The sequence below is a fragment of the Medicago truncatula genome, chromosome 4 (assembly GCF_003473485.1).
Source record: "Medicago truncatula cultivar Jemalong A17 chromosome 4, MtrunA17r5.0-ANR, whole genome shotgun sequence".
Lineage (NCBI taxonomy): Eukaryota > Viridiplantae > Streptophyta > Magnoliopsida > Fabales > Fabaceae > Medicago > Medicago truncatula.
The window spans coordinates 2,468,623-2,494,128 of record NC_053045.1 but is presented as its reverse complement, the minus strand read 5'-3'; the positions used below and the strand labels follow the sequence as shown (position 1 = coordinate 2,494,128).

The window sequence follows — 25,506 nt, the reverse complement described above, 5'->3', positions numbered from 1 at the left end:
TCCAATTTTGGCAAATTTATTAAGCTATAAAAGAATAGGGATGTACGTGTATGAACATGTGTATGGTTCTATCGGGACTATAGTTTGACTGTTGCATGATTTCTCTTTTTATATTTGAGATGAATGTTGATGCCATATTATTCAACTGTCTTAGTGATTGGCCGATGCCAATTTTAATTTCATTTGTCTATTATGATACTCAACTGTCTATTATGATAAAGATAGCAAACAAATTTTATATGTTGATGATGATGGTCGCGACATTTATGACTGAACTTTAAATTAGAAATATGTTATCCAGTCTTTGTCTTTAGTATCTGACTGCTTCTTGTGTTTTCCCTTTCTAATTATTTAGTAAGATGCTTGTGTGTCTGACACTTATAATTATTTTGATTTCAGATAAAAGGCCCAATTTTCTTTGTGTCTGTTCTGTATTACAATCAGGATCGGTTCAACTTCATTGGTCTGAAAGGCCTCCTACTCAGAATGCAACACGGCCCAAATGGTTTTGCACTAGTAAAGGGCTATTAGATTGTGGGCCAAGTGGGATTATAGCTGGAGATGCTATCATCACAAAAAATCGAGGTCTGTGATGATAGAACCACCAGCTATAATACCACTTGGCTCACAATCTAATAGCCCTTTACTAGTGCAAAACCATTTGGGTCGTGTTGCATTATGAGTAAGAGGCCTTTGGAACCAATGAAGTTGAACCGATCCTGATTGTAATACAGAACAGACACAGAGAAAATTGGGCCATCTAGCTGAAATCAAAACAATTATAAGTCACGCACATACAAGCATCTTACAATTTAATTAGAAAGGGAAAACACAAAAAGCAATTAGATATTAAAGACAAAGACTAGATAACATAATTCTAATTTAAAGTTCAGTCATAAATGTCGCAGCCAGCATCATCAACATATAAAATTTGTTTTCTATCTTTATCAAAATAGATAGTAGAGTATAATAATAGAAAAATGAATTAAAATTGGCATCAGCCAATAACTAAGAAAGCTGAATAATAATATGGCATCAGCCTTCATCTCAAATATAAAAAGAGAAATCATGCAACAGTCAAACTATGTCCCGATAGAACCATACACATGTCCATACACGTACATCCCTATTCTTTTACAGCTTAATAAATTTGCCAAAATTGGAATAAAAACCATATAAAGTCAGAACAGTAAATGCAAAAAGGATAAACCTGAAGTTAGAGGTTGTTGTGAAAAAAACTTTTCCACAAATGTTGACTTCGAATTGGTTGGAGCACTTGATTTTGATGAAATCCACTATACTGTTTTTCAAAAAAGTAACTCGAATTAAAAAAAAGATCATATTGAACTTTACAATATCTATATATATATATATATATGTGCTCACATGTTTCTACTATTAGACTTCAAATTTTAAGTTAATACATCAATGCCCTGACATCATGGTTGAAGGGGGGTCATGGATTTTTTTTCGAAACCTACAAAAACTATATTTGTTTCCCTAGAAACCCTTTCTCTATAAACAAATCTTAGACAATTTTATTTATTGATAGAAATTTGTTTCCGAGAGAACTGTTTAAATTTTTTATCAGATAACTATGTGTTTCTAATAAATCATCGAAGACAGTGTATAGGAAGTTTAAACATAGCACATAAGAAAAGTTAACAGCATACCGGAGAAGCCCCTGATAGCCACTTTGTAACAACTGCAGTATCTTGACGCCACTCATGCTCACATTGCCAGCAGTTGGTGTCAATTACAATATTAGTTGGCCCGTGAATGGAGAAAAGAGGCAGATACAAGCACTAAGTCAATGACATTAACCTCCTTCAAGGCTAATACATAACTAAATCTTCCATTAAGGTATTTGAAAAATCCATATCAGTTTAAATGAAGCTGTCACATATAGCTAAATCTCACAGTAAAAACTCAATTAGGATGTTATGGAGTTTAAGCCTTTGATCTAAGTTTTACCAACAAACTCTATTATAGGAAGACATCAACTTGGCAATTAAATCTATGGCCTTAGGGAAACCTATTATAGAATACTTAACATGTATCAATCACTTACTTGAGATGGTTGAGTCCAAATAGTAACTCTTCCCTGGAAATTCGCTATCAATAATGCACGGGGACAACATACAGGAGACCATTGGATAGACTACACAGAATCAAGAGAAGAATATGGAGAAGACATTTAGTGCAACCAATCAAATTTCTAAATATATAATGCATTTTCCTATATAATGAAGCAGTTCAGTTCACAAACTAAAATCTGAGGGGAAAATGCCAAGAAAGAAAATCAAAATATTAATTCCTTTCGGCAAACAGTCCATCAAGCAAATCAACGGAGATATTTCCATAAATGAGCTAATTGAAAATTTAACTATAGTAAAGAATAATATAAAACAAAACCAACTAACACAGTAATTGTGAAATAGCCATGACATCAAAGTACCTGCTACAACATTGAACGCCGCAATTTCAGTTGGCCTCTCCGGGATCACAATCTGTATAGGGATCCAAAACCGTGGATTTACAGATGATCTACAAAAAAGGAAACACAATTAAACAAACATACACAATAACATATGATCTTTGGACATTTTTGAAATAACTTTTTCTTGCACATATAAAAGTTTTGTTTGCCATGAACATTGTGCATTCAAATTTGTTGGTAGTCTGTCTAACAAATGAGCACAGACACACACATATAAAGTGAGAGGCGTGAGATAATGTAATAAATGGGAGGATATAATATTAACCTTAGATCAAATAAACGATCAACATTACAGTTTTCAACTAAAAAGGCACATGATCATTGTTCACACATGTAATTGTGAAAGTTTGAGAAATTAATCAATCAAATCTTCTTGAATTCATCCACAAATTCTTAAATGTAATGAACCCCAAAATTATCTCAATCTAGTTAATTATTTTGCTCTTAAATCTTGCATCCACTATCGATTATGAGATTTGTGTGTTTCATGAATTAGGCCTCCAATTACCAGCTTTGACCAAAGAAGGCCTACAATTATGAACATTATGAAAAGAAAATTAATGAGTGTATACCTGAGATTTGTTTTGTTATACAGCTCCAAATCAATTCACATAACCTATAACTTGATATTTTCCTTTCACAGATTAAACAAAAAATCAATTCAAGTAGATCATAAAATCAAAAAATCAATTAAATAAGACCGGAATAACCTAAGCGGGTAGTTTCAGATCTGAAGGTGCTCGATTGGAGATTCGATGAATCGATTGCCGATTAAGGAAATTGGAGCTTCAACAAGATCGGAAAAACCAGATCGATGAAGGATTGGAGCTTCAACGAGCTAAATCAAAACATTTGGATCTTCATCTTCATCGATTGGAAAATTGTATGGGTTTGGAATTTTGTGTCTGAACAGAGAAAGAGAGTGGAAAATTGTGTCTGAAACGGAAAAGAGAAAAGAATTTTTTTTTCGTTTAAAATTGAGTGGGATTAGAGAAATGGAAAATGTTTTTCGGACTTCAATGTTTTATTTTTTTTACATAAGTCATAAATATAAAAGATTATTAATTTACTTTTAAAAAAAAAATTATTAATATACTTATAGGAAACAAATATATGTTTAATAAAATATATGAGTGAAGACTCATTTTGTTATATTGTGGATAATTTATGGTTCATTTTGGATATTGTCTTCTTTTTATTTTTAAAATCTATAAAGATGTATGATTTTTTTTATCACATGGAATATATTTTTTGTTTTTAAATATTTTCATGAACCTAATTGTCCTTTTTTCATATTTCTTGATAGAAATTTGTATAAAAAAAAATATAATTGGACAATTTCAAAAAAATAATTTGTGTTCAAATATTATTTGACTTAAATTTTAAAGTATATGGTCCAAGTTCACTGTGTAAATAGGAAGAAAAAAAAAGATATTAAAAGTTGATATTAACTTTTTTTCATATAGAAACTGATATGATTGTAATAATTGTTTTATTTTTTTAAAACTCTGTATCTGATTTAAGGATCGAAGGGACCAATCCCAACGCCCACTTGCGGGGGGCGGGGGGAGGGCCGTTTAAAGCCGGAACAAGCTATGTATGGATTTAGTCGACCGAAATTGGCACCAGAGGGAATCGAACCTGAGACCTCTGGAGGAGCAAACTTCAAGATTCCAAGCCAACCACTAGGCCAATATTAACAGAGCATTTTGTGAAGATTAGTGTTTAACGTAGGATATTATTTTGACTAACATAGTGCACAATTATGGACTATTTTAAAATTTGGATACATTAAATGGCTGTTCTGGTTATTAGTTACAAAGTCAAGGACAAAATTGAATATAAATAAAAATTAATTTAAGTATTTAAAAAAAATCTAAAACATTGTAATAATCGAAATAAAACTATTAAATTGATCTTGCACACACGATAAATAAGGATGTAACCAATTTCAAATACCATGTCAAAGTATACTGTCAATATTTGTGTTATAGTATTTTATTTTATTTTTGGACAAAACTTATGTACAATGCCATATGTACTGTTTTTACTCTTGTGCATAACACATGTATTTCAATAATAGAGTGAACCATCAATTTAGTCCCTGAATTTTCATGGGTCGGCCAAATTTGTCCCTCAATTATGCGAAATATCAATTTAATCTCTGAATTTATCAGACGTTCATCAAAAAGGTCCCTCTGTCCAAGTGCTCCGTTAGCCATGCTGACATGTCGCTCTGCATGCTGTGTTGTACTCTTGTACACGTGGCAAGAAGGAAGCCACGTGTTCAAGGACTAATTTGATTGAATTGGAAAAAGTTCACTTTTCAATTTATTTTTTTCCTGCTTTTCCCATTTTGCCCCTGCATTACATATTCCTCCTTCTTCACATTTCAGTTAGAAACATCAAAAACATCCTTGACTCTTCTCCTTCCCACTAAAACTTTCTCCATTCTCACCCCTCCAAAATCATAATCATCTCCGGCGATTCTGACGTTTTTGAAGTTCCTGTGTTCAACTGTGATCAAAGGTAACGCATTTCCTTTTGTTTATCAAGATTCTGTGTTCGTTTTGACCCTATTTTTGTCCATTTTTACTGTTTTGTTCGACTGTGCCTGAAAATGTTGTGCCTGGAAATGCTCCATACTCTGTGCCACATAATGTTGTTGTGCCTGGAAATGCACAAAGTGTAGGAAATGTTGTTGCACATGCTGGATAGGTATGACTCTTAATTTTTAATGATCGTTTTGGCAATTAGTATATTAATTGAAAGACTGATATGATTGATTATGTTATGATTTTAGGGACTAATTTGATTGAATTTGCAATTTCAGAGTGTTGCACCGAGGAGGTATGGCCTTAAGGACCGGTTCCTTCAGCTGATAGGCCTAAGAATACACCAATGAGCGGTCCTGCACCAGCTCATCCAACTCCTGCTGGCATGATTAGGGTTCCATATCCAACCTATGGTCCACCCGGTTCGACTCAACCTACTAAATTCATGGAGTTTATACCAACTCTCGGATTTCCAAAGAAGTGATACTTCCTGAAGTTTAATAGATGTTTTGGATTTGTAATATTTAGGCTTATTTGAATTATGCCTCATAGTTGGGTTTCTTTTTTCTTAACTTGTCGTTTAAGACTTATTACTTGTTAATGCCCTAAAATTGGGTTGCTTTTGCTTATGTAATTTCTCAGACTTATGACTTATTACCTATGACTTTTGCCTATGTAATATTTCAATTTCAATTTGTGTGTTATGTAATTTCATAGATCAATTTGATATATGATTAAAATATTCAGGGACTTATTTGATGGTTTTTAATATGACGTAGGGATGTATTTGAAGGTTACATTTCTGAATCATCTTCAACCTCTTTTCATAACCATTAAACTTGCAGCTTGAAGATGAAGCTCGCTTTTCTTAACAGTTTATTCCCATATTCCCACCCCCGTCATTTCAGATTCAATTTCAATAGTTTTGCTTCAAGAAATTTTGTGGATTTTGGCTTTCAGATTCAATACGAAAAAATTAGGGTTTCAAGTTTTTTGAATTGGTGAAGAACTTGAACTGGACCACTTATTATTGGAGGAAATTTAGGTGATATTAGAATTTAGATTGCAGATTGTGTAATTAGGGTTCCAACATTATACAATTGGGGAAGACAGAGCCGTTGGGGAAGAAAAGAGCTGTTTGGGAAGAAACCAAAAAAAATTCTGCAAATCAATCAATTTAGTCCTTCAAAATATTTGTTATTATCGGTCAAATTAGTCCCTGCCTACGTGGCATATGACATGTGAGGTTAACGGCCACGTCAGCCCCGTTAACGCCCCGTTTAAGCAGAAGAACCAAATTGATTGACAATTAACAAATTCAGGATTAACTTGATATTTCGCAAATTTGGCCGACCTGTGAAAATTCAGCGACGAAGTTGATGATTTACTCTTCAATAATAATTCCATAAATTTAAAATTAATTAATGAGTTAACGCCGCTTCTTCACCATAACAGTCCCGTTCTCTCTCCAAAAGCAACCTTCTTCACCATGAAATTATAACTACAGCTTCATGAAACCAACATCTCATTTATCCATCACCATAACCAACAAATCTGTGAGACCACACTTTGAGGTTGCGAGCAACAAATTTAATGGCATGTAGATTGAGATCCAATGATCCCAAAGCAGCTTTGTATTGAATTTGTAGCGTTACATTCACTTCTACGAGAGCATACACCTCCATCACTGCCGTCACCGAACACCTCTTGAGACACAAACTATTGCGAGACCACACACCTTCCCGTCATCCCTCCAAAACCCATAAATGAACAAGTAATTCATCGTACATCTTCGCTTACCTCCCCATGTTCCTGTCAATTCTGTTGTTGAATGAGACTTTGATTGTGGAGTTTAACGTGTGCATTCATTCATTAATTCCTTTTTTAGCTTCTTAACTTGTGTTTTTAGGCACAAATTAGTATGACGCGATAACAAAAGAATATATCATAAAAAGGGATCAAAAAAAAATTTCAAAAGAGTTTTATAATATAATTAGGGACGGATTGAGTATCATATAATTATTTTAAAAATACACATTTAATTCTTTTCTTTCTCTACCTTTTTTGAGTTATGTGATTGTGTTGAAATATTGTGACTAAATGGTTGTTTGTGACCACCCAAGTCCTCCTCACTACCTCAATACAATGAGAACAAAGAAATAGGGCAAAAAAATTGAATATATGTTTGTTTGCGAGTTTGGAAGGGAGAGGTGAGAAGGGCTTTGGGGAAGGAAATAGAGAAGAAAAAATAGATAAATTTTTCGCATTTTTTTGAAAGAATGGTTTTGTAGAGATTGATAAATTAATACTTATATTTAAGATGTTTTTAATTTTGAGAATATTATAACAATATAGATTTGAATTTGAAGATTTCATATAAACCCTTCAAACCCCTCCAAAATCTTGTTGTGGTACAATTTTATAAATCCCCCAAACAGTTCTGCTATAAAAGTATTGAGTTGATGCGTGCCATGCAAATCAGTATCTAACTTGTACAAGTTAGTTTTCTGTAGAATGTTGATAATAATCATACATTCATCACGAGTGAGACAAGTTCTGCTCTTTCTTCATCCACATTCCCAGTAACTCTACAATCATTGCAGCTGAAGTGTTTTTCTATTGGCTTAGATCTAGACATGCTTCTTAAAGCAAGTTTCTATGTGTGGCCACGGTAAAACTCAAACAAAATGCTAAGATTCATTTAACCAAAATAATCAAAATGCAGAGTAAAAATGATAGACAAACTTTTAAGGGAACAATTGCATCACAACACATCATTCACATGTCGCGTACCGCAAACCCGTACCAACATGAATTGCAAATTATGTGACTATGGTTCAACTCACTTGTATAATGGCTCTGTGCACCATATAGGTAATTCCCTGGACTTCCCTCGTGACCGAAGACTAATGTCTGGATGTATTGAAACTACAATTGTGTTGTGGAAGGTATTGAATGTTGATATTTGATTGATAAAGAAACCTTACCAAACAAAAAAACTCAAAAGTCAGAAGCAGATAAATCAGTGGAAGTTCATATGTTATTGAATATTGATATTGATAGAGAAACCATAACAAACAAAAGTGCCTCCAATGAATTAAATTTAGAAATATTTTATTGGAATATGTGTGGTCGACTCCTTAAAAGTATAAAAATGTTCATTCCAACATAAAATTCCCTCTGTTAGTGATATTGTGCTACCTGACGATTGGCTCTATTGAAAACAGTAACTGGGAAAGATATTGAATGTTGATGAAGAAATCATAACAAACAATACACATAATTCAGAAGCCAAGAAATAACCCGAGGAAATGTTCATTTAGTTTTATTTCTTGGTAAGCAACTACTCTTTGTTTCTTGGCTAAGTTTTATTTCCTTGGTAACTAAGTAACTTCGTATCTAAACTACTTAATTGTTAAGTAACATGAGTCTTGAATGACACCATCCTCTCACCTTAAATATTTTTCATAAAAAAAAGTTAAATAAGTTTTCTTGTCCCAATTAAAATATTGAGTTTTGTGTCCCTCTGAGCATAGCTTAGTTGGCAAGGGCAATGCCTTGTTATATGAAGGGTTGTGGTTCGAACCCCGGATATCTCATTTATTCACCTTTAAAAGTTTAAAAGGTGAATGCACTCTAGCCACTAGGTTAGTTTTTTTTTAGTCAACCTTGTTAAATAAGCTTAGATCTCATCCCAAAAGCTAGCTCGAAGGAGGAGGGGATTGAAGCATATTTATACAATCGACTTCAACAACTTCAAAACAAACTTCAACACCCACCCTCACACCTAGCATGGGTCTGGGTCCAATTCCCACATCGCAATCCTTAACCCGCCTTTGATACCATGTTAAATAAGCTTGGATAAACTTTGAGCTAGCTTTTCGGAATGAGATCCAAGCTTATTTAACAATTGACGGCCTGGGAACCTGAGCGATGTGGAACAAACAATAAACTACAAACAACTTTAAAACCAACTTGAACAAACTCATATATAACTTTCACAGTTTTTGATGATTTTTTATAGAGATGTTTAGAATATTATAAAAATCTCTTCCAGACAAATTTAGATTTTTCAACAAAACATGAATTAAATATGAATTTCGCAAGATACTAAACATGAATGAATAATAATCAAAGGATACATGTGAGTTTATTTAAAAGCAGAGACCAAAAGTCGTGATAAAAAACATTTAGGAGATCAAAACTTGGTAAAAAAAATTAGGGGGGTCAAAAACGAAATTTGAGATTTTTATAGGGATTTAAAGTCTTATTAAACCCTAAAACAAATTACTCTAAGGTTACATTGCTTTAAGGAAACAACAATGATAAGTAGATATCTTTTATTTTCTTACGCACTTTCAACAACTCATTTTCTCTCTATCTTTCTCGTCCTATCCTATTGACAAACTATCATATCTATCACATCACTCTCATTTTCTCATTGGAAATTATTTCTAGCTAGTACATTTTACAGCTATTGCAACTCTACAAATTAAGGCTTTATATTTTCCATCTCTAAGAATATCATTATAAATAGCAAGGCAATTGCACTTTCCCTTATCCCATATCCAATTTGTAAAAATCAGAATGATTCACACTATTCTTTTCTTTTTTGTTCTTCTCTCATCATATACCTCTTATGCTGATGATTTATGTGTAGCAGACTTACTACTCCCAAACACCCCTTCAGGCTATCCATGCAAATCAGAAACAAATGTAACAGTGAATGATTTTGTGTTCTCTGGCTTAGTACCTGGAAGCACAATAAACCCTTTTAATTTTGCAATAACATCTGCATTTGTCACTAGTTTACCAGGTCTTAATGGACTTGGTATCTCTGCAGCAAGAGCAGATTTTGGTATAAATGGAAGTGTTCCAGTGCACACTCATGATGCAACTGAATTACTTATCGTTGTCGAAGGTCAAATTACTGCCGGATTTATTACGCGAACTAAAGTTTATTCGAAAACTATTAAACCTGGTGATCTTATAGTTTTTCCAAAAGGACTATTGCATTTTGTAGTGAACTCTGGTGTTGGAAAAGCTGTTGCTTTTGTTGCTTTTAGTAGCTCAAATCCTAGCACACAAATACTTGATACTCTATTATTTGGAAACAATTTATCAACTTCCATAATTGCAGAGACTACTTTACTTGATGTGTCACAGATTCTGAAACTGAAGGCTCAGTTTAACGGCACTGGCTAGAAATGCTTATGAATCCAATTCTATGTTTGTTCTAAATTATGTATATGTTTCGTTTTTGTGTTTTTATGTCAATTTTCATTTTTAATAACACGAGAGAATAGTAAGGTTCTTAATTTTGTATAAATTGTTTCTTTTTTTACCAACAATATGCATGTCATCAAGACTCATACATACGAATGAGGAACTAATCTTGGATTAGTGGGAATTAATCTCGGATGAGGAACTTGTTGGCCACATTAATAAGATGGGTTCTTCCTTTCCAATCGAATTTTTTCCATAGGCAAGACTTCCAAGAGTCAGACATGAAACCACATACCACTTGCTTACAAGGGATCTAAATCCTTTACCACTTGGACCAATTCAATATCGGTAGCAAGTTGCAATCTAATTTAAAGAAACTTTTGCATTGCTTGCATATCTTTAGGAATGTTGATCGCCTAAATGCCCCTCCATAATTTGAATAGAGGCAAAATTACAAATCTCAACTGGATCATAATTTAGAATCAAAGCATACGAAGTTAGAAGTTAACTGTTCTACACAAACTAATAAATCAACACATATCAGGTGAAGAAAAACGACAAAGATATTTACACGTACTAACTGTAGAGAGACGACAATGAGATTTATACATATCAAGTGTAGAGAGACGACGGATGACAATGAGACTAGTTTATATCAAGTGAAGAGAGAAAGATTTCCAAGAGAAATATGAAATATTATAAACATAGTGACTTCACGAGTTTTATGGAGATGAGGAATATGTTGCATCAAAGGAACTAATTAGTTTCATAATCATTAACTAAATTCAATATATTTTGTGAAACCATTTTCACTAATACTTAAATAGAATCATAATAAGTGAAGTTTGAAACCAAACCACTGTATCTCTTCTTGGAAGCGTACAAGCAATTTAAGTTATAACTCTTTTACAACTTGAGAAAGGATATAAAGGTTCTTTATTATATTTATAGCAAGAGCAATCAAAAACATAAAAAATCAGTTTTAATTTAGAATACATGATAATTTTGTTTTGGATTTTATACACAATAACTGAATAAAACTTGACTTGAAGCACATTATGTAAAAACCAACTAATAATTTTTTTAACTACGATATCACTTACGCGCAACTACGAAGATTAATCCTTCCAGATTCATTTAAGAGGTTGAATCAAATGGTTAAGAGACTCAAGTATCCATTACTTATGTCATATCATGTTAGTATGTGTTGTACTCTTCAGATGCACTGGTTAGCATTTTCCTAAAGGTTAAATATATTTTTGGTCCCTATAAATATACCAACTTTTCGTTTTAGTTCCTCTAAAATTTTCGTTCAACTTTTAGTCCTTATAAAATTTTCAATCTTTCGGTCCTTATTTTTAAGTTAAATTTTGTATTTTTTAATGAAAATATGCAAAAATGTGTAGAATATTGTAAAAAAAAAATCCCAAAAAAATTAAATGTTTTTTCCTGAACATAAATTAAATATGGATTTTTAACGTAAAAAATATAAAAATTCATATTAAATTCATGTTTTGTTAAAAAAAATTAATATTTTTTGGGATAGATCCTTATAATGTTATAAATTTTTCTGCAAAATGTTATTCAAAAATATGAATTCTACATATGAATTTACTTTAAAAGAGGGACCAAAAGTGAAGATAGGAATTTTTTAGGGACTAAAAGTTCAAGAGAAAATTTAGAGGGATTAAAACGAAAAATTGACATATTTATAGGGACCAAAAACATATTTAACGATTTTCCTAAATATACAAAAATACATCCTATGAAATGCTATGAATCATTTAACCGAAATAAACTAATCTTCATCAAATGCATTTAGATGAAGTTCAATTAAAATATGTATCCCATGCTTTTTTTTTGAAGAAAATGTATCCCATGCTTAGATGCTTTTCTACACAAAATTTGCATCCAAGGGGTAGTACCATTTAAAGACTCTGCAGTGTATTTTTTACTTTTTATGCTCTTCAAACTTAAATGCACTATAAATGGTATTATCCTTTCTGTAACTATTGAAAACAGTAATTGTGAAGGTTATTGAATGTTGATGAAGAAATCGTAGTACCCAAACAATACACACGACAAGAAGTGGTCAATTAGTTCATGCATGCATTGTAAACTTTGAAATCTTATCTTCTTCTTAATTTTTTTATAATCATAATCTTGAAATATCATTCTCTTTTTTTTTATTATATATTGATACGAAATTTCGATCATCATTTATCGATGATTAATCTCTATCAGAGAATCTTTAAGATACATAAGATAGATTATCCCTTTTCAACCGAATTTTCTTCGTATACAAGAGTTAGAAATCAAATATGTGACCCATTATTTAATAAGTTCAACAACTTATCTATTGACTTACCTGATTTTATATACTTGCATACATTTTGTGAGATTATTAAAAGAAAAAAACGTATATAAACAACTTATGACATTTTTTATCTTATTTTCACCTCATTGTCATAAATTATCCAAAATAACTTATAATATCTATCATATACAAAAATAATTTAAGTTAACTTTATCTTTTGCTATTAAAATAACTTACGTAAACTTATATAAGCGCTTATCAAAATAAGTATTTATGTTATAAGATGTGAATAAGTATTTATGTTATAAGATGTGAATAAGTTGTTTCTTCTAAAAGAACTCAATTTTTTTATGATTTGAATCATTTCATTATTGGTATCAATAATTTCAAAAAAAATATAAATGAAATGAAATTATTAAAGTAGTGTTTGGGTGGTTAAAATACTTACCTACTTGCAATATTTTATTCTTTTTTGGTTTTATTCATTTGAGAGAGAGAGAGAGAGAGAGAGAGAGAGAGAGAGAAAGGACAAAGAAATCGAAGGAGAAGAAGAAGAAAGAAGAAGAAGAATCCAAAAGCAATCCCATCTCTTCAGACCTGAAAGAGTAGAAAACCTATCGGTTTCATTACCGATACAATCTTCCCCTCTAAAAGGTTCCTTTTTTATGCATTTTCTCTCTCTTTTCATTTCACTTTTTGAAATAATTTTGATGTATTTTTTTCAATTTTCTTTTTAGGATTGCATTGGAATTGGATTTCATCTTCTTCTTCGTTTCTCTTCAATTTCGATTGTGGCAGATCTAATTTAATTAGGGTTTTTATTTTGGGGGTGTTTCAGATACTACATGCATATGGGGTACGTTTTCTGAATCTATTCATAGTAACTTAATAAAGTTTCATACTTTATTTGCCTTTTTTGATTTAATTTCCTTTTTAGCTTTTTGGGTTTCTTTGTTTTCCCTTATATTGATTGATAATCATTATTTGTACTTTTTTCTCTTGATTTAAATGGTTGTGGAGTCATTCTGTTTTAGGAATGGAGGATAGGAAGCTGTGTATTTTTCTGGGATTAAATTACTTGGTGTATGTTTGGTTGACAAAAATTGATTTTGTAGAATTGATTTCAGTTTAAAGTGAGTTTAATATAAAAAGATTTATGTTTGGATAAGCTCAAATGAAAATGAGTTGCACAATGAATTTGAGCTTAAAAATCACGTTTGGAAGTAAAAGTTACAAATCTAAGCTAAAGAATCAATTCCCTAGGGGCAGAATCAATTATAATTAAGAACTTTTAACGTACTAAAATCAATTTTAAGTTTACAGAAACTCTTTTGGATCTCCTAAAAGTGAATCCAAACATTAATTCAATTATGTTAGGATATTTTAGTTTAAAGAAGTGAATAGACTGCAGTATCCGCTGATCGATCTGGAGATAAAAAAAAAAATTGATGTGTTTGGTAGTATTGTCAACACGGATCGTGGAAAAGAGCGGTTCGTTCAGATTTCGCTACGCAATATTGCTATATTGCCGCTATGGCGGCTATTTGACATTATTTTGCACTAAATAACATATTACGGAACAGTTACGAATTTGCGATTCATCCAAGTTCAGCTACAGTTTAGTGCTATAGCCATTATTTGACAACACAGATCAATAGTGAATTTGTGTGGTTCGTTCAAATTCAGCTACAGTCGGTATAATGCTATAGCCGCCGTTTAGCAACACTTGTGTTTTAGATTATGATGGTTATTTTATGAAATGGCATTCATGCGATTATAATTATGATGTGGTGCATAACAGAAATTAATGTGATTTGTAACAGAGCAGTGGTTGTGTTGGATGCTATAAAAGGCCTGCACTAGTTACTGTGGAAGTACCATCGACTGGGTTGACAAAACAAGGTAAGGCAGTGGATAAACCTAGTACATCAGAAGATTTCTGGACCACCAGCACGCATGATATGGACAACAGTGCTGTTCAATCACAAGGGAGTATATCTTCAACAAGTTTAACTAATCAAGCTGTGGCTGCCCATGCCAGTTCTTCCAACAACCCGTCTGAATTTGTAAATCACGGTATACTTCATTGCTTTTGTTGTGCAGATAATTTTACTAAACAAGCATTTCTTATTTCGATATTGTTTTTCTTTTGTAATATATTCTAGAATTCGAAAAGAAAAAAATATGCTCCCTTTAATATAATACATAATGTGTTCATTTGGGGGTGGGGCGGGGTGGGAGTGTTGTAAACGATAACATAAAGTTGATGTCTCGGTAATGTAGTTACTTAACACTTCTGTATTTCCTTAACCGTTTGTTTGGGAGGGAAAGGAAAGGAATGATTTGGGGGGGAAGAGAAGGAAGGAGATAGGGTGGACAAACTGTTAAGGAAATCATTGTTTACAAATAAAAGAGTGTTTTTTAAGGGAGGCGTTACAAATTTCCTAAACCCTTCTCATTATATAAAACTCTCAAACAAGGGAAGTGCTAGCCATTAGCCTCTTCTAAACCTCCCTCCCAAACACACCCTTATAAGGGGGGACCATCTGATAGAAACAGGGAATGAGAAAAACGAAAATGCATTTAATTACGATGGGTTCCCAAGAAATTTGAGAGTCTTGGGTCTCTCCCAATCAATATTTAGTCCCCAAAATAAATGCATACTGACTTTCTTCTATTTCCCTATTTATTCAACAACTGCCTAATATAATAACTGCTGCCTAATCACACAATAACTGCAGCCTAACGACATTAGAAAAATGCTACTTTTAGGTTCATTAACATGTGCCCTTAGAGCACGGGTAGCAAGATATATCGGATGCATGTTGGTGCTCATATATGAAATGGTTTGAGCAACATGGTGTCGTGTAATGATTCAATTTAGTTTATATTGAAATATCAAATGATATCTTTTGAAGGTTTGACTATTACTGTTCTTCATGCACTTTCCTTTTGGGCTACACAATCATTTGTGAAATGTGGCTAATTGTCACTTCTTTTCCTATTCATGTGCTTTTGCCTACTGAATCTTTTATTTGATCCCATGTTTGTAATCTTTGTATTACATACTAAGTTTCATGTAAATTGCTGGCCAATTTTGCATTTTGTTCTCTTATTTTTATATACTGTTGATTGTCTATGTACCTATATAATGACCATTAGTCATCTTACTTTCAAGTTTATCTATGAAAATATTTTTGGCTACAGGTCTAATTCTATGGAATCAGACTCGGCAGCGTTGGGTTGGAAATAAAAAGCCTGAGAATCGAACGCAACAATTGCGAGAACCTAAATTAAGGTGAATAACATCCTTGCCGTTGGATTAATTCTTTTGGAAGCTTCTTAGTTCTGTAATTTTGTTTCTGTTGGGATTACTTCAAATCCATATTTCTGTAAGCTTTTATTACTATCTTTTTCGTGTCTCAATTTTGTACCAAAGACATTGTAGTTAGGCTGCTATACAATTTCCGTTAGTTATCTTCAATAAGTGATTTCATGTTGGTACGCATGTTGTGAAACTAAATATTTAAATTGGTCAATTATAAGATGTCCGCATGAGGCAGATAGGATTTATTTATGTCAGTAATTATGAAATTGTGTCTATCTTGTCAGAACTTATTTTCAGTGCCTTGCCAAATTTTTTTGGCTTTGCAGTTGGAACGCAACATATGAAAGTTTACTGACAAGCAACAAACCATTCCGTCAGCCTATCCCTCTCGCTGTAAGCATCAACTTCTGAAGAATAAACCATCAATTTAGTGTCTAAAGAATCACTCTCTCCAATTTAGGATCTAAAGTATATAAATATGATAAGTATTTCCTAAAATGTTAGGGACTAACATGATAAGTTTTCATATACTTTAGGGACTAAATTGGAGAGTGAGTAATAACTTAAGAGACTAAATGGATGTCTATTTACTTCTGAACAACCATTTATGCAATATTGATTAAAAAAATGATGATCTGATGATGTCCTCCTATCAAAACTGATTAATAGGAAATGGTAGATTTTCTTGTGGACATTTGGGAACAGGATGGCCTGTATGACTGAGCCGTTGAAGGTTGAGGATTTGCCGTTTGGTTTGTTTGATCCATGAAATAATTTTAGTTCTTGCTTCTGTAGGAACAGGGGGAAGGGGAATGAATATGTTGCAGTTTGTATATCAATTTTTACATGCCAAAAGAGTGTAATTTCTCTCTGCAGGCTTTAAGATAATTGTATTATACTTTATTTAATTGATTGTCCTGGTTTCTCTCTGGTATCCACAAGAGGCAAGTTTGGAAAATCTCCCTTTGTTGACTGCATGATGCACTTCCATTTGCTATGCATTTTTGGGTTAAATTTGACTAAAATTATGTAGGGAAATGGTCAAATAGTTCACCATTTCTGACTTGGTTTCATATTTTCTTCAAACATGGCATTTTAAAATCCACTGCCGTCTTGATGGAATTGCTTATCTCAGATGAGATGGAGTGGTCAAATGACTATATGACTTTGATTTCACATTTGGGTATATTTAATTTGGGTTATGCTTCATGGATATAAACCTTTCTTGCATGATTCACATACATATGAGTATATTCTGTAATGAATAGTCTTCCTTCAATTTTTATCAATTACTATGGTGCAGTCAGAAACTTTGATACATTGGTTATAATCATGACTAATTTCAGGAATTTCTACAAAGGTGGTTAGTAAGATCATATATTTGTATATCAAATACGTCAATATATAAACCATTAAATAATGGTATTATTGCCATGAAGGAATAACTAGATATTATTAAAGGTATACCATTACATACCTAAAAGATTGAAGATATTTTGACATCATGGATTATAATGGGTTGTCTTAATGTCTGTCAAAATAGTGTCTTCATATCTTGAAACTGTGTTATTTTTCATTCTTAAAGTAGAATCTACCTTTAAAAAAATAAATAAACAATCTCTTTAAAAATGTGATTAAATCATCAGCTAACAACAAACATATCCATAGTAATACAAGATTATACAAACAAGTAATTTTTTTTACACTATACATAATTAGTTTTTTTTACGCAATTACATAATTCTTATACACATTATTTGTTGGAATTTTTTTTTGACATATTAAGGTAAATTTAAAACCTGAATTAAAAGCTAATTACTATGAATTGGACATATATTCAAAAAGACCAGAGAAGGAAAAGAAAAATAAAAGTTTAGAAGATGCTCAAAGCTTCGTGTATTGTTCTTTGATTCTTTCCCTCTCTCGAACACTCTTTTGAGTGTTCTCTCTCTAGAATCTGTTGGACACTTCTCCAAACATCCAAAGAAAAGTAACCAACATCAAATCAAAACATCTTATTTAAGCTGCATAAACTTCTCCTATAATTATTATAAGCAAAAAAACAAAAGCAAGAAAAAAAAGTACTTAAAAGATCAAGGTAAACAAAATGGCTTTGGCACGTTTGGCATTGAGAAATTTACAACAAAGAGTATCATCATCAGCAGGGTCCTTGCAAAAGCAAAATAAGTGGATTAATAATAATGAGTTAGTTGCAAGGTTTGCAACAACTGCAGTTGGTGATAAGGGAAAATCTGAAGGAAGTGAAGTAGCTGTCTCAGAAGGTAATAATGATAAGAAGTCAAGGTTGTTCCCAAGGAGAAGAGGTAGAAGATGGCTTTCTAGAAATGTTGATCGTGACTTTCTTCCTGCTCCTTTTGGTATTTTTCTCCCTCTTTCTTTCTTTTTGTTTTCTTTTATATATGTAGTTATGTTAATCATTTGATTCTTTGAGAAAATGTTATTCATAATTTAGAGTTCGGTTGACAGATAAATAAAACTTGGACAAACATTATTTTGATCGGGGATTGATTAGGGTAATTTTTTAATACTTGCCTATTTTATGTTGATTAAATTTTAACTAAAGGTGATTAATCATTGGATTCAACCATTGGTTCTTTGTTTTCTAGTTTAATCTCATTTGAAGAACAACATCCACTTTAACTTTTAAGCTAGCGGTAGCAAAGGAGATTAAATTATCTCGTAAGTACAACTAATATGATTGAAGAATGTATGAATATTTGATATGTTGGTGCGTGAATTTAAACATACAATTTCCAAATTCTCTTGAAAATGAAAAGGAGGTCAAATTTCAATTTCAAAGCTAAAGGAAATCAACTTTAAATCTTTCAAACATTGTTTTTAGAAATCAAATTCCTCTACTCAATAGAACAAAAATTGAAAACCTAATTCTTTGACAATTGGGAGCTTTATTTTCTTCTTACCATATGTTTTCTTTTGACAATTAGGAGTAACTAATCTTATCATAAATTTTTAGAATAAGATAAATTTTCCCAATCCCAAACTTGTTCCACATGCATAAAAATTTCTTGTCTTTCCTCCACGTATGTTCACATTAGTCAAAGGAATTAATTTACATTGATTATTGAATTCTAAAATATTTGAGTTGAAACCATGGTCATTTTGGTATCTGCATCATTTGAATTGAAACCATGAGTTGAAACCATGGTCCCACTGAAGAGTACATGAAACACAACCTTACATTATATTTTGTGTTAATTTTTCAGAGTTATTTCCATCAGGTCTTGGAAATGCCCTAATGCAAGTAACTGAGAACATCAACAAGCTATTTAACAACATGAATTTGACACCATGGTCATTAAGTGGACGTGTGAAAGAAAGTGACAACCACTATAAACTGAAATATGACATGCCAGGAATCCCTAAAGAGAATGTGAACATAACAATTGGTGATGGAGTGTTGACAATAAAGGGAGAACACAAGGAAGAGAAAGAAGGAGGAGGGGATGATGATGATGATAATGAGTATTTTTCATCAAGTAGTTATGGTTACTATAATACTAGTTTGGTTTTGCCTGATGATGCTAAGGTTGATGAAATTAAGGCTGAGTTGAAGGATGGTGTCCTAATTGTTACTATTCCTAGAAGTGAAAAGCCTAGAAAAGATGTTAAGCAAGTGAATGTAGAGTGATATTAGGATTGATTCTATAAGAGTGTGGTGAAGTTGTGAACTTAGATGGATTTGTGAAGTTTGTGACTTGTGAACCTATGGCATTAATGACTTGTGTGTATGTGTATCTTTGAATTTCATAGAGAATCAAATAAAGTTTCTTACCTATGCTATATATGAATAAATTGTATCAAAAATGGTATTATTTTGTAATTTACATAAAAACCCAAATGGAATATATTGCCCAAACAAAGAATTCTACCCGGTTCAAGGAGTACAAGCATAGAAGTAAAGAGTACAATAATTTAAGTACAAAACCATAGCAAACAACAAAGGAAGTGACATAGGTAACAAGCTAAGCGCCAAAATCCAAATACATAATATGATTAAGACACAGTTGATGAAGAACAAAAGCTAAATTTGAATATTTTGCTTGACCATCAAAATAATAACAACTTTAATTTATCGAACAAATGAGATATTGCCATTTACTTTTATCAAAAATAACGGTAATTTCTTTCCTTTCAAATAACTTGTACAAAAGATAGCTAAATAATAATATAAAGAAGAGCGGATTTTTTTTAATTAGCCTCTTAGACGACTACCTAAATGCAAATGTTGACCAATTATTTTATTTTTTTTACGGTAAACACATAATTTCATTGATTGAAATAAAGAGCATTACAAATGATTGGAATAGAGTGTGTGGAGACATTCCTCATCAACACATTAAAGGTAGCACACCTAGCTAAATAAGCTAATGCTTGGACAACATTACATTTTGAGAGTACATAAATCAAGAGTGGTTCAGCAAACCAATATCTAAAACCTATCACCCAAACCAATTTCTTCCTCAAGTGATCATTGACAAAGGAGAAGAGAAGATCCACGGTCTTTTTATCTATCTAATTAAGGATCATTTCTTTGACTTTTACAAGCACATATCGACTATATGTGGTCTCGAAATTAGTCAAACTCACCACAAATTTGGAATCCATTTGTTTGGTTGAGAAGAGATAGAGATTGTTGGCAACCACTTTCAAATATGCACACATAACTCTAGTCCAAAAAGTCCAGCACCATTGAGGCATTTTAACAAACAGCTTTTGTGCAACTATAACAAAACAGAGACATGAACAGAAATAGAAAAACATAACACAAGAAAAACAAAAAAAGATACAATCAAACATAACAACAATGAAGCTAAAGCAAGAACCAGTAGAAGACACCAAACGACAATAAAACCACAGTGGTTTTAGCGGTGGCCGGATCGAAATCAGATCTGTTGAAGTTGGAGCAGTTACAGAGAAGCGGTTTGGAGGGGGAGGCTTTGGTGGAGGGTCTCTCTCCTTGAGAGAGATCTTTGACAGCAGGGGATGGAAGCTTGATGGGCTGTTGTGTTGTTTGGACACTCTTCCAACCCTCCATTGAAGAACACATCAGAATCAAGGATCAAAGGAAAAAAGGAAAGGAAAACTAGGAGTACCTAGGAGTGTACTCCCAAGTAGGGAGGGCGGACCAGGAAGTGCTGGGGAACAACCACCACTTAGATGAATAGGAAACCCTAACCTGAGCTCGGGAGGAGAGTTAGAGAGAAGGAGAGCTTGTCTCTCTAAAATGTTCCATTTTCCTTATCGTGTGAAGATTGTCTATTATTTTCAAATGTTGACCAAATTGATGTAACAATTCACCAAGTGAATTTGTAGCCAATTCAATGCCTTACTAAGAATCAAAGAAAATTGCTTTTCTGACATAAAAAACTTCACAATGACACAAGTAAAATACTTAAATGCCCCCAACGGTTGTTAACAACCGTTAGACTAAGCGGCGGTTGTTAACAACCGCTAGCTCCAGCGGCAGTTAACTGTTGTTGTGTTCGTATTTAAACTGACTTTTCTTTAATAAACATTTTCTATTTGAAATTTTATATTTCATATAAATAAATAAATGCAAATAAAAACTAAAATAAAGGAACACAAGTAATAGATATAAAATCACATTTTATTAGTACAATAATACATTTACAATGGGGTAAAACTAAATCTGCTTCGTCATACCAATAACATTAAAAATAATATCTTCGTCGTACATTTATTCCTTAATAGGTGGAGTCATCTTTATTCCTAGAACTTCTGGATACTCTTCTCCAAGATACTCATACAAGACAACACCAAGATGACCCAAAATTGTTCATCTCGTCGTACATTTATTCCTTAATAGGTGGAGTCATCTTTATTCCTAAAACTTTTGAATACTCTTCTCCAAGATACTCATACAAGACAACACCAATATGACCCAAAAAAAAATATTGTTCCTCACCTTTGCACTCTTGTTGTTTAATAATACATTTAACTACCGCTTGGGTTAAAACAAAGAAAAAAAACACAAACCATAAACCCTAAATCCTGGGGTAAAACCAATTCAAAGAAACCTCTTGAAATTTTCAAATTTTCAAAGAGGCTTATTTCAATGAAAGGCGAATGATGACAAACCAACATTTTGTAGAAGAAAGAGGAAGAATGAGAGTAAGGAGGAGAGTATGTGAGGAAATGAGAGTAAGGAGGAGAGAATGTAAGGAAATGTGAGAATGTGAGGGTTCTTATAAGGTATAATGTAGAAAAAATAGGTTGAATGTTGAAAAAATAAGTTGAATGAATGATGGAAAAAGAGGTTGAATGATGGAAAAAGAGGTTGAATGAATGATGAAAAAGAGGTTGAATGATGAAAAAGATAGTGCATCCTAGAACGCACATAGCGGCAGTTAAGAGCCAGCGGTTGTTAACAACCGTCGGTTATCCCAACGGTTGTTAACAACCGCTGGAGGTAAAAACGTCATTTATTTATGTCAATAGGAAGTATTCATTGTCAAAAAAGCAATTTTCAGAATCAAATGCTTCCAAAACAATTGCAGCCCAAAAACATATGATCAATACTTTTCGACATCCGTAACAACTAACTCATATATTGAAATTTGGTTCATTGATTCAACGCTTCAGCAGATTAGCTTTTATAGGAATTTGATTCCTTAATAAATGTCGAGTAAAAAGAGATACTTTTGACGATCATGTTTTGTTCTAAATAATATCATTATGTTTAGCCCGAACGGTATGCTCCATTGTAGTCAACATATTATACACACCAAAAATGGTGTAATCTTTGTCTGATGCAAGATGTCAGCTCCTTCTATTGTCCACATCAACCTGCAAAGAAATGTTATGTAATATCTCACAACATTTCTCCACCTACTCCTTTCAAACAAACAATTGATGCCGTCATTTACAAACATCTCCCCCTAGCCTCGACTCTCAACTAGATCAAACATACGACTATACCTAACACATGAAGGACGCCTAATCTAAAATTTCACATATTTGCTATAATTAAAACAGTAGTACAAGTCTTTTTTTTCAAATAAAAAATTTAGGTAAATTTGAGTCAATTTTTTACCCATTAAATCAATCGTTGCTACTTGCTACTACAAGTAGATTGTCACTTTGAAGATTAAAGAAATATTGCCTACATTCTATAGTGAGAGAGAACGCTATTTTTACTAAATTATCTTTTATTATGTATTGGTGTAATCACAATCATCATAAATACATAGTTGTATGTATTGTATATATTTTCTAATAAGAGGGTAATAAATTTTGGAGACTAATTTTTCATAAATAGATTACTCACTTATAGATGGGAGTATCATATGTTAGTAGGGACATTGCATAATATATGCAGTTGGAATTTCGGATATCCTATATATTCATCTTTAGAGGTGAATTTTTAGTCACTAGACTACTTGAACATGAGTATCATATATATTGATCGATGTTTTACAAACCCCACGACCCTCCTATTCTGAACTTAACTCTGAACTCTAGTACATCTGTACATGCATTATTGTCCTCAACTATGTGAACACGATCGAGATCTCCTAAGTTTGGTTAGATTTTAAAAAGATTGTACATTTTATCAGACTCAAACTTGTTCATTTATATTAGTGTAAACCGCTATTTTGATTTATGAATATGAAGACGTTATTATTATAGATCGTGAATGTATCAGAATTTTAAATAATGTCTTTTTAGATAGTTCTTTTGATTCTCGTGTTAATTACTTTAGTTTTTAAGTGTTTTTCGTTAATCAAGTTAGTAAAAAAATTATAAATAAAAGGAACATTTGTGAATATTTGCAACTTTGATACATATTGATCAGAAAATATAATAGCAACGTCTCACATGTTCAAGGATTAAAATAGTTTTTTTGAAGGAAAGGATTAAAATAGTTGTTTATCCATTTGAAAATTGCAAAAAGAACTCGAAAAAGAAAACAAAAAAAACATTAGTATACTTCAGTATAATTCAATGTGTACCAATAACAATTTATTTTTGCTACCATCGTTAATTTTTTATTCCAATTCACATACCAATTATTCCATATAAATAATTCAAACAATAAGCATCCCAACAATAAAAATATGTATATATATATATATATATATATATATATATATATATATCAAAAGTGGATAGACCTGAAAAAACAATTTTATCCTCACCCTCTACTAAATATATATGTAGGAATAATAATTAATGGTGACAAATAGTGATGCTAGCAATAATCAATTAAGGTTGAAACACCTTATTCCCACATCTACATTTCCATGCTAGAAGGTAATAAGTATCATTATCATCCCCACGAGATAACACTTTGTAACTCTTTCGTTTTTGTGAAACAACCAAAGTTGCTATACAAGGCCTACAATTCATGCACTTATTTAAACAAGCAGGAGGCTTTGACCCTATCACCATTTTTCTGTCTTGCAAGCTATCATTTCTCTCCAACACCAATGATCCACCTGCTCAACCATATACATGAGAAGAAAGATTTAAGATCATAATGCTATTAACTACTTCCAATATTTTAGAATAATTTTTGCATTTTACCATTTCACACACATTAAAAACAAGATGATATACTTGCTCAAGAAAATAAATAATTAAAATTACATTAAAGTTAAAACCATCATTTATTTCAGTTTTTTTACAAAATGTGTCACTTATTGACCTAGGGCCCGCTTGGATTGACTTATTTTTTAGCTTAAGTAAATAAATTTATATGTATTATATTTGTCAATGTAGTTTATGTAAAAGCAACGTATGAAGATACAATTTTCATTTGTGAGAACTTATGAAATAAAATAAAAGTTTATTTATCTGCATAGGTTGTTTTTCATAAGCTCAAAAATAAGACGATTCAAACAGACTTAAAGACAAATTTTATGTGTTTTATTCACTAATTCAATTTCTTTTTAGTATATACAAACCAAAATAGGAGTTGACATTTTTTTTTTTTTTGAGAATTAATGAGTTGACAATTAATAATAGAATAATAGTAAGAAAGAAAAGTTTGGATTTTAAAACAAAGGATAGAGAAAAGAAATAACTATGAATGAAAATAACTATTTGGATTTCTACAAATAATTCTCAACAGACAATTGAAACAGTTTTGTTTAGCTTGAATAGGTATGAGGACGGTGGTAGCTTTTTAATTACCTGATTTGGAAAATAGCATGCAGAAGAAAAAGATGAAAAGCACAGTGATTATTGTTGCAAGTTTGAGTCCATGTAGATGATAGGATCTAGCAGGTGGAGCCATCAATGAGAGAATTAGGATTGATGCAAGTAAGTAACAGTGAAGAGGTGTTTGAGAAAATAATGAAGAAATGTTAGAAGCAGTGAAAGGGATGGATGTGTGTAAGATGAAATGTGTTGTGATGGAAATGAAGAGATTTTAAATGACAATGTGGAGAGATATGTTTCCTGTGTGAGAGACAGTGTTCTGATTCCATAGCTTGTTTTCACCAATGAAAAATGAAATTCACACACAGTGAAAATGTGTGATTAATTCGTCTTTTTGGGAATTTGGAGAATAGAC

General features: G+C 32.1%; 4 protein-coding genes across 7 annotated transcripts; 3 read left to right on the top strand and 1 right to left on the bottom strand.

Annotated features, from left to right (window-relative positions):
• The first annotated feature begins 9,598 nt into the window (after positions 1 to 9,598).
• LOC11417864 (auxin-binding protein ABP19b) lies at positions 9,599 to 10,384 on the top strand. The gene has a single exon (XM_003604346.4). The coding sequence runs from the start codon at positions 9,643 to 9,645 to the stop codon at positions 10,258 to 10,260; it is 618 nt and encodes a 205-aa protein (XP_003604394.1). The 5' UTR covers positions 9,599 to 9,642; the 3' UTR covers positions 10,261 to 10,384.
• Positions 10,385 to 13,104: 2,720 nt separating this feature from the next.
• LOC11429345 (uncharacterized) lies at positions 13,105 to 16,884 on the top strand. Of its 3 annotated transcripts, none has more exons than XM_024782797.2 (6): positions 13,105 to 13,252; positions 13,336 to 13,454; positions 14,422 to 14,674; positions 15,806 to 15,896; positions 16,253 to 16,319; positions 16,596 to 16,884. In XM_024782797.2, exons 3-6 carry the CDS (start codon positions 14,560 to 14,562, stop codon positions 16,647 to 16,649), a joined length of 327 nt encoding a protein of 108 aa, XP_024638565.1. In that variant the 5' UTR covers positions 13,105 to 13,252; positions 13,336 to 13,454; positions 14,422 to 14,559; the 3' UTR covers positions 16,650 to 16,884. The 3 variants fall into 3 exon arrangements, with proteins under 3 accessions (XP_024638565.1, XP_024638564.1, XP_024638563.1); XM_024782796.2 differs by having other exon boundaries at positions 13,111 to 13,252; positions 14,427 to 14,674; XM_024782795.2 differs by lacking the exon at positions 13,105 to 13,252 and having other exon boundaries at positions 13,330 to 13,454; positions 14,427 to 14,674; positions 16,211 to 16,319.
• Positions 16,885 to 17,201: 317 nt separating this feature from the next.
• On the top strand, positions 17,202 to 19,752 carry LOC11429344 (26.5 kDa heat shock protein, mitochondrial). 2 transcript variants are annotated; one of them, XM_024782794.2, is made up of 2 exons: positions 17,202 to 18,304; positions 19,187 to 19,752. In XM_024782794.2, the coding sequence occupies exons 1-2, from the start codon at positions 18,034 to 18,036 to the stop codon at positions 19,594 to 19,596; spliced, it is 681 nt and encodes a 226-aa protein (XP_024638562.1). In that variant the 5' UTR covers positions 17,202 to 18,033; the 3' UTR covers positions 19,597 to 19,752. The 2 variants fall into 2 exon arrangements, with proteins under 2 accessions (XP_024638562.1, XP_003604390.1); XM_003604342.4 differs by having other exon boundaries at positions 19,172 to 19,752.
• Positions 19,753 to 24,098: 4,346 nt separating this feature from the next.
• Positions 24,099 to 25,506, bottom strand: LOC120580300 (EPIDERMAL PATTERNING FACTOR-like protein 8). Its single transcript, XM_039833950.1, has 2 exons — positions 25,125 to 25,506; positions 24,099 to 24,427 (listed from the first exon to the last, which is right to left on the bottom strand). The coding sequence occupies exons 1-2, from the start codon at positions 25,225 to 25,227 to the stop codon at positions 24,195 to 24,197; spliced, it is 336 nt and encodes a 111-aa protein (XP_039689884.1). The 5' UTR covers positions 25,228 to 25,506; the 3' UTR covers positions 24,099 to 24,194.

What these genes read in the sequence shown, in the direction of transcription:
- LOC11429345 (XM_024782795.2), top strand. An exon ending in GTCTGAATTTGTAAATCACG is followed by an intron (nt 14,675 to 15,805) that starts GTATACTTCATT and finishes TTTTGGCTACAG; the next exon opens with GTCTAATTCTATGGAATCAG. An exon ending in GTCAGCCTATCCCTCTCGCT is followed by an intron (nt 16,320 to 16,595) that starts GTAAGCATCAAC and finishes ACTGATTAATAG; the next exon opens with GAAATGGTAGATTTTCTTGT.
- LOC11429344 (XM_003604342.4), top strand. Translation starts at nt 18,034, where the DNA reads ATGGCTTTGGCACGTTTGGCATTGAGAAATTTACAACAAAGAGTATCA. An exon ending in CTTTCTTCCTGCTCCTTTTG is followed by an intron (nt 18,305 to 19,171) that starts GTATTTTTCTCC and finishes TTAATTTTTCAG; the next exon opens with AGTTATTTCCATCAGGTCTT.
- LOC120580300 (XM_039833950.1), bottom strand. Translation starts at nt 25,227, where the DNA reads ATGGCTCCACCTGCTAGATCCTATCATCTACATGGACTCAAACTTGCA. An exon ending in CATGCTATTTTCCAAATCAG is followed by an intron (nt 24,428 to 25,124) that starts GTAATTAAAAAG and finishes ATGGTTGAGCAG; the next exon opens with GTGGATCATTGGTGTTGGAG.
- LOC11417864 (XM_003604346.4), top strand. Translation starts at nt 9,643, where the DNA reads ATGATTCACACTATTCTTTTCTTTTTTGTTCTTCTCTCATCATATACC.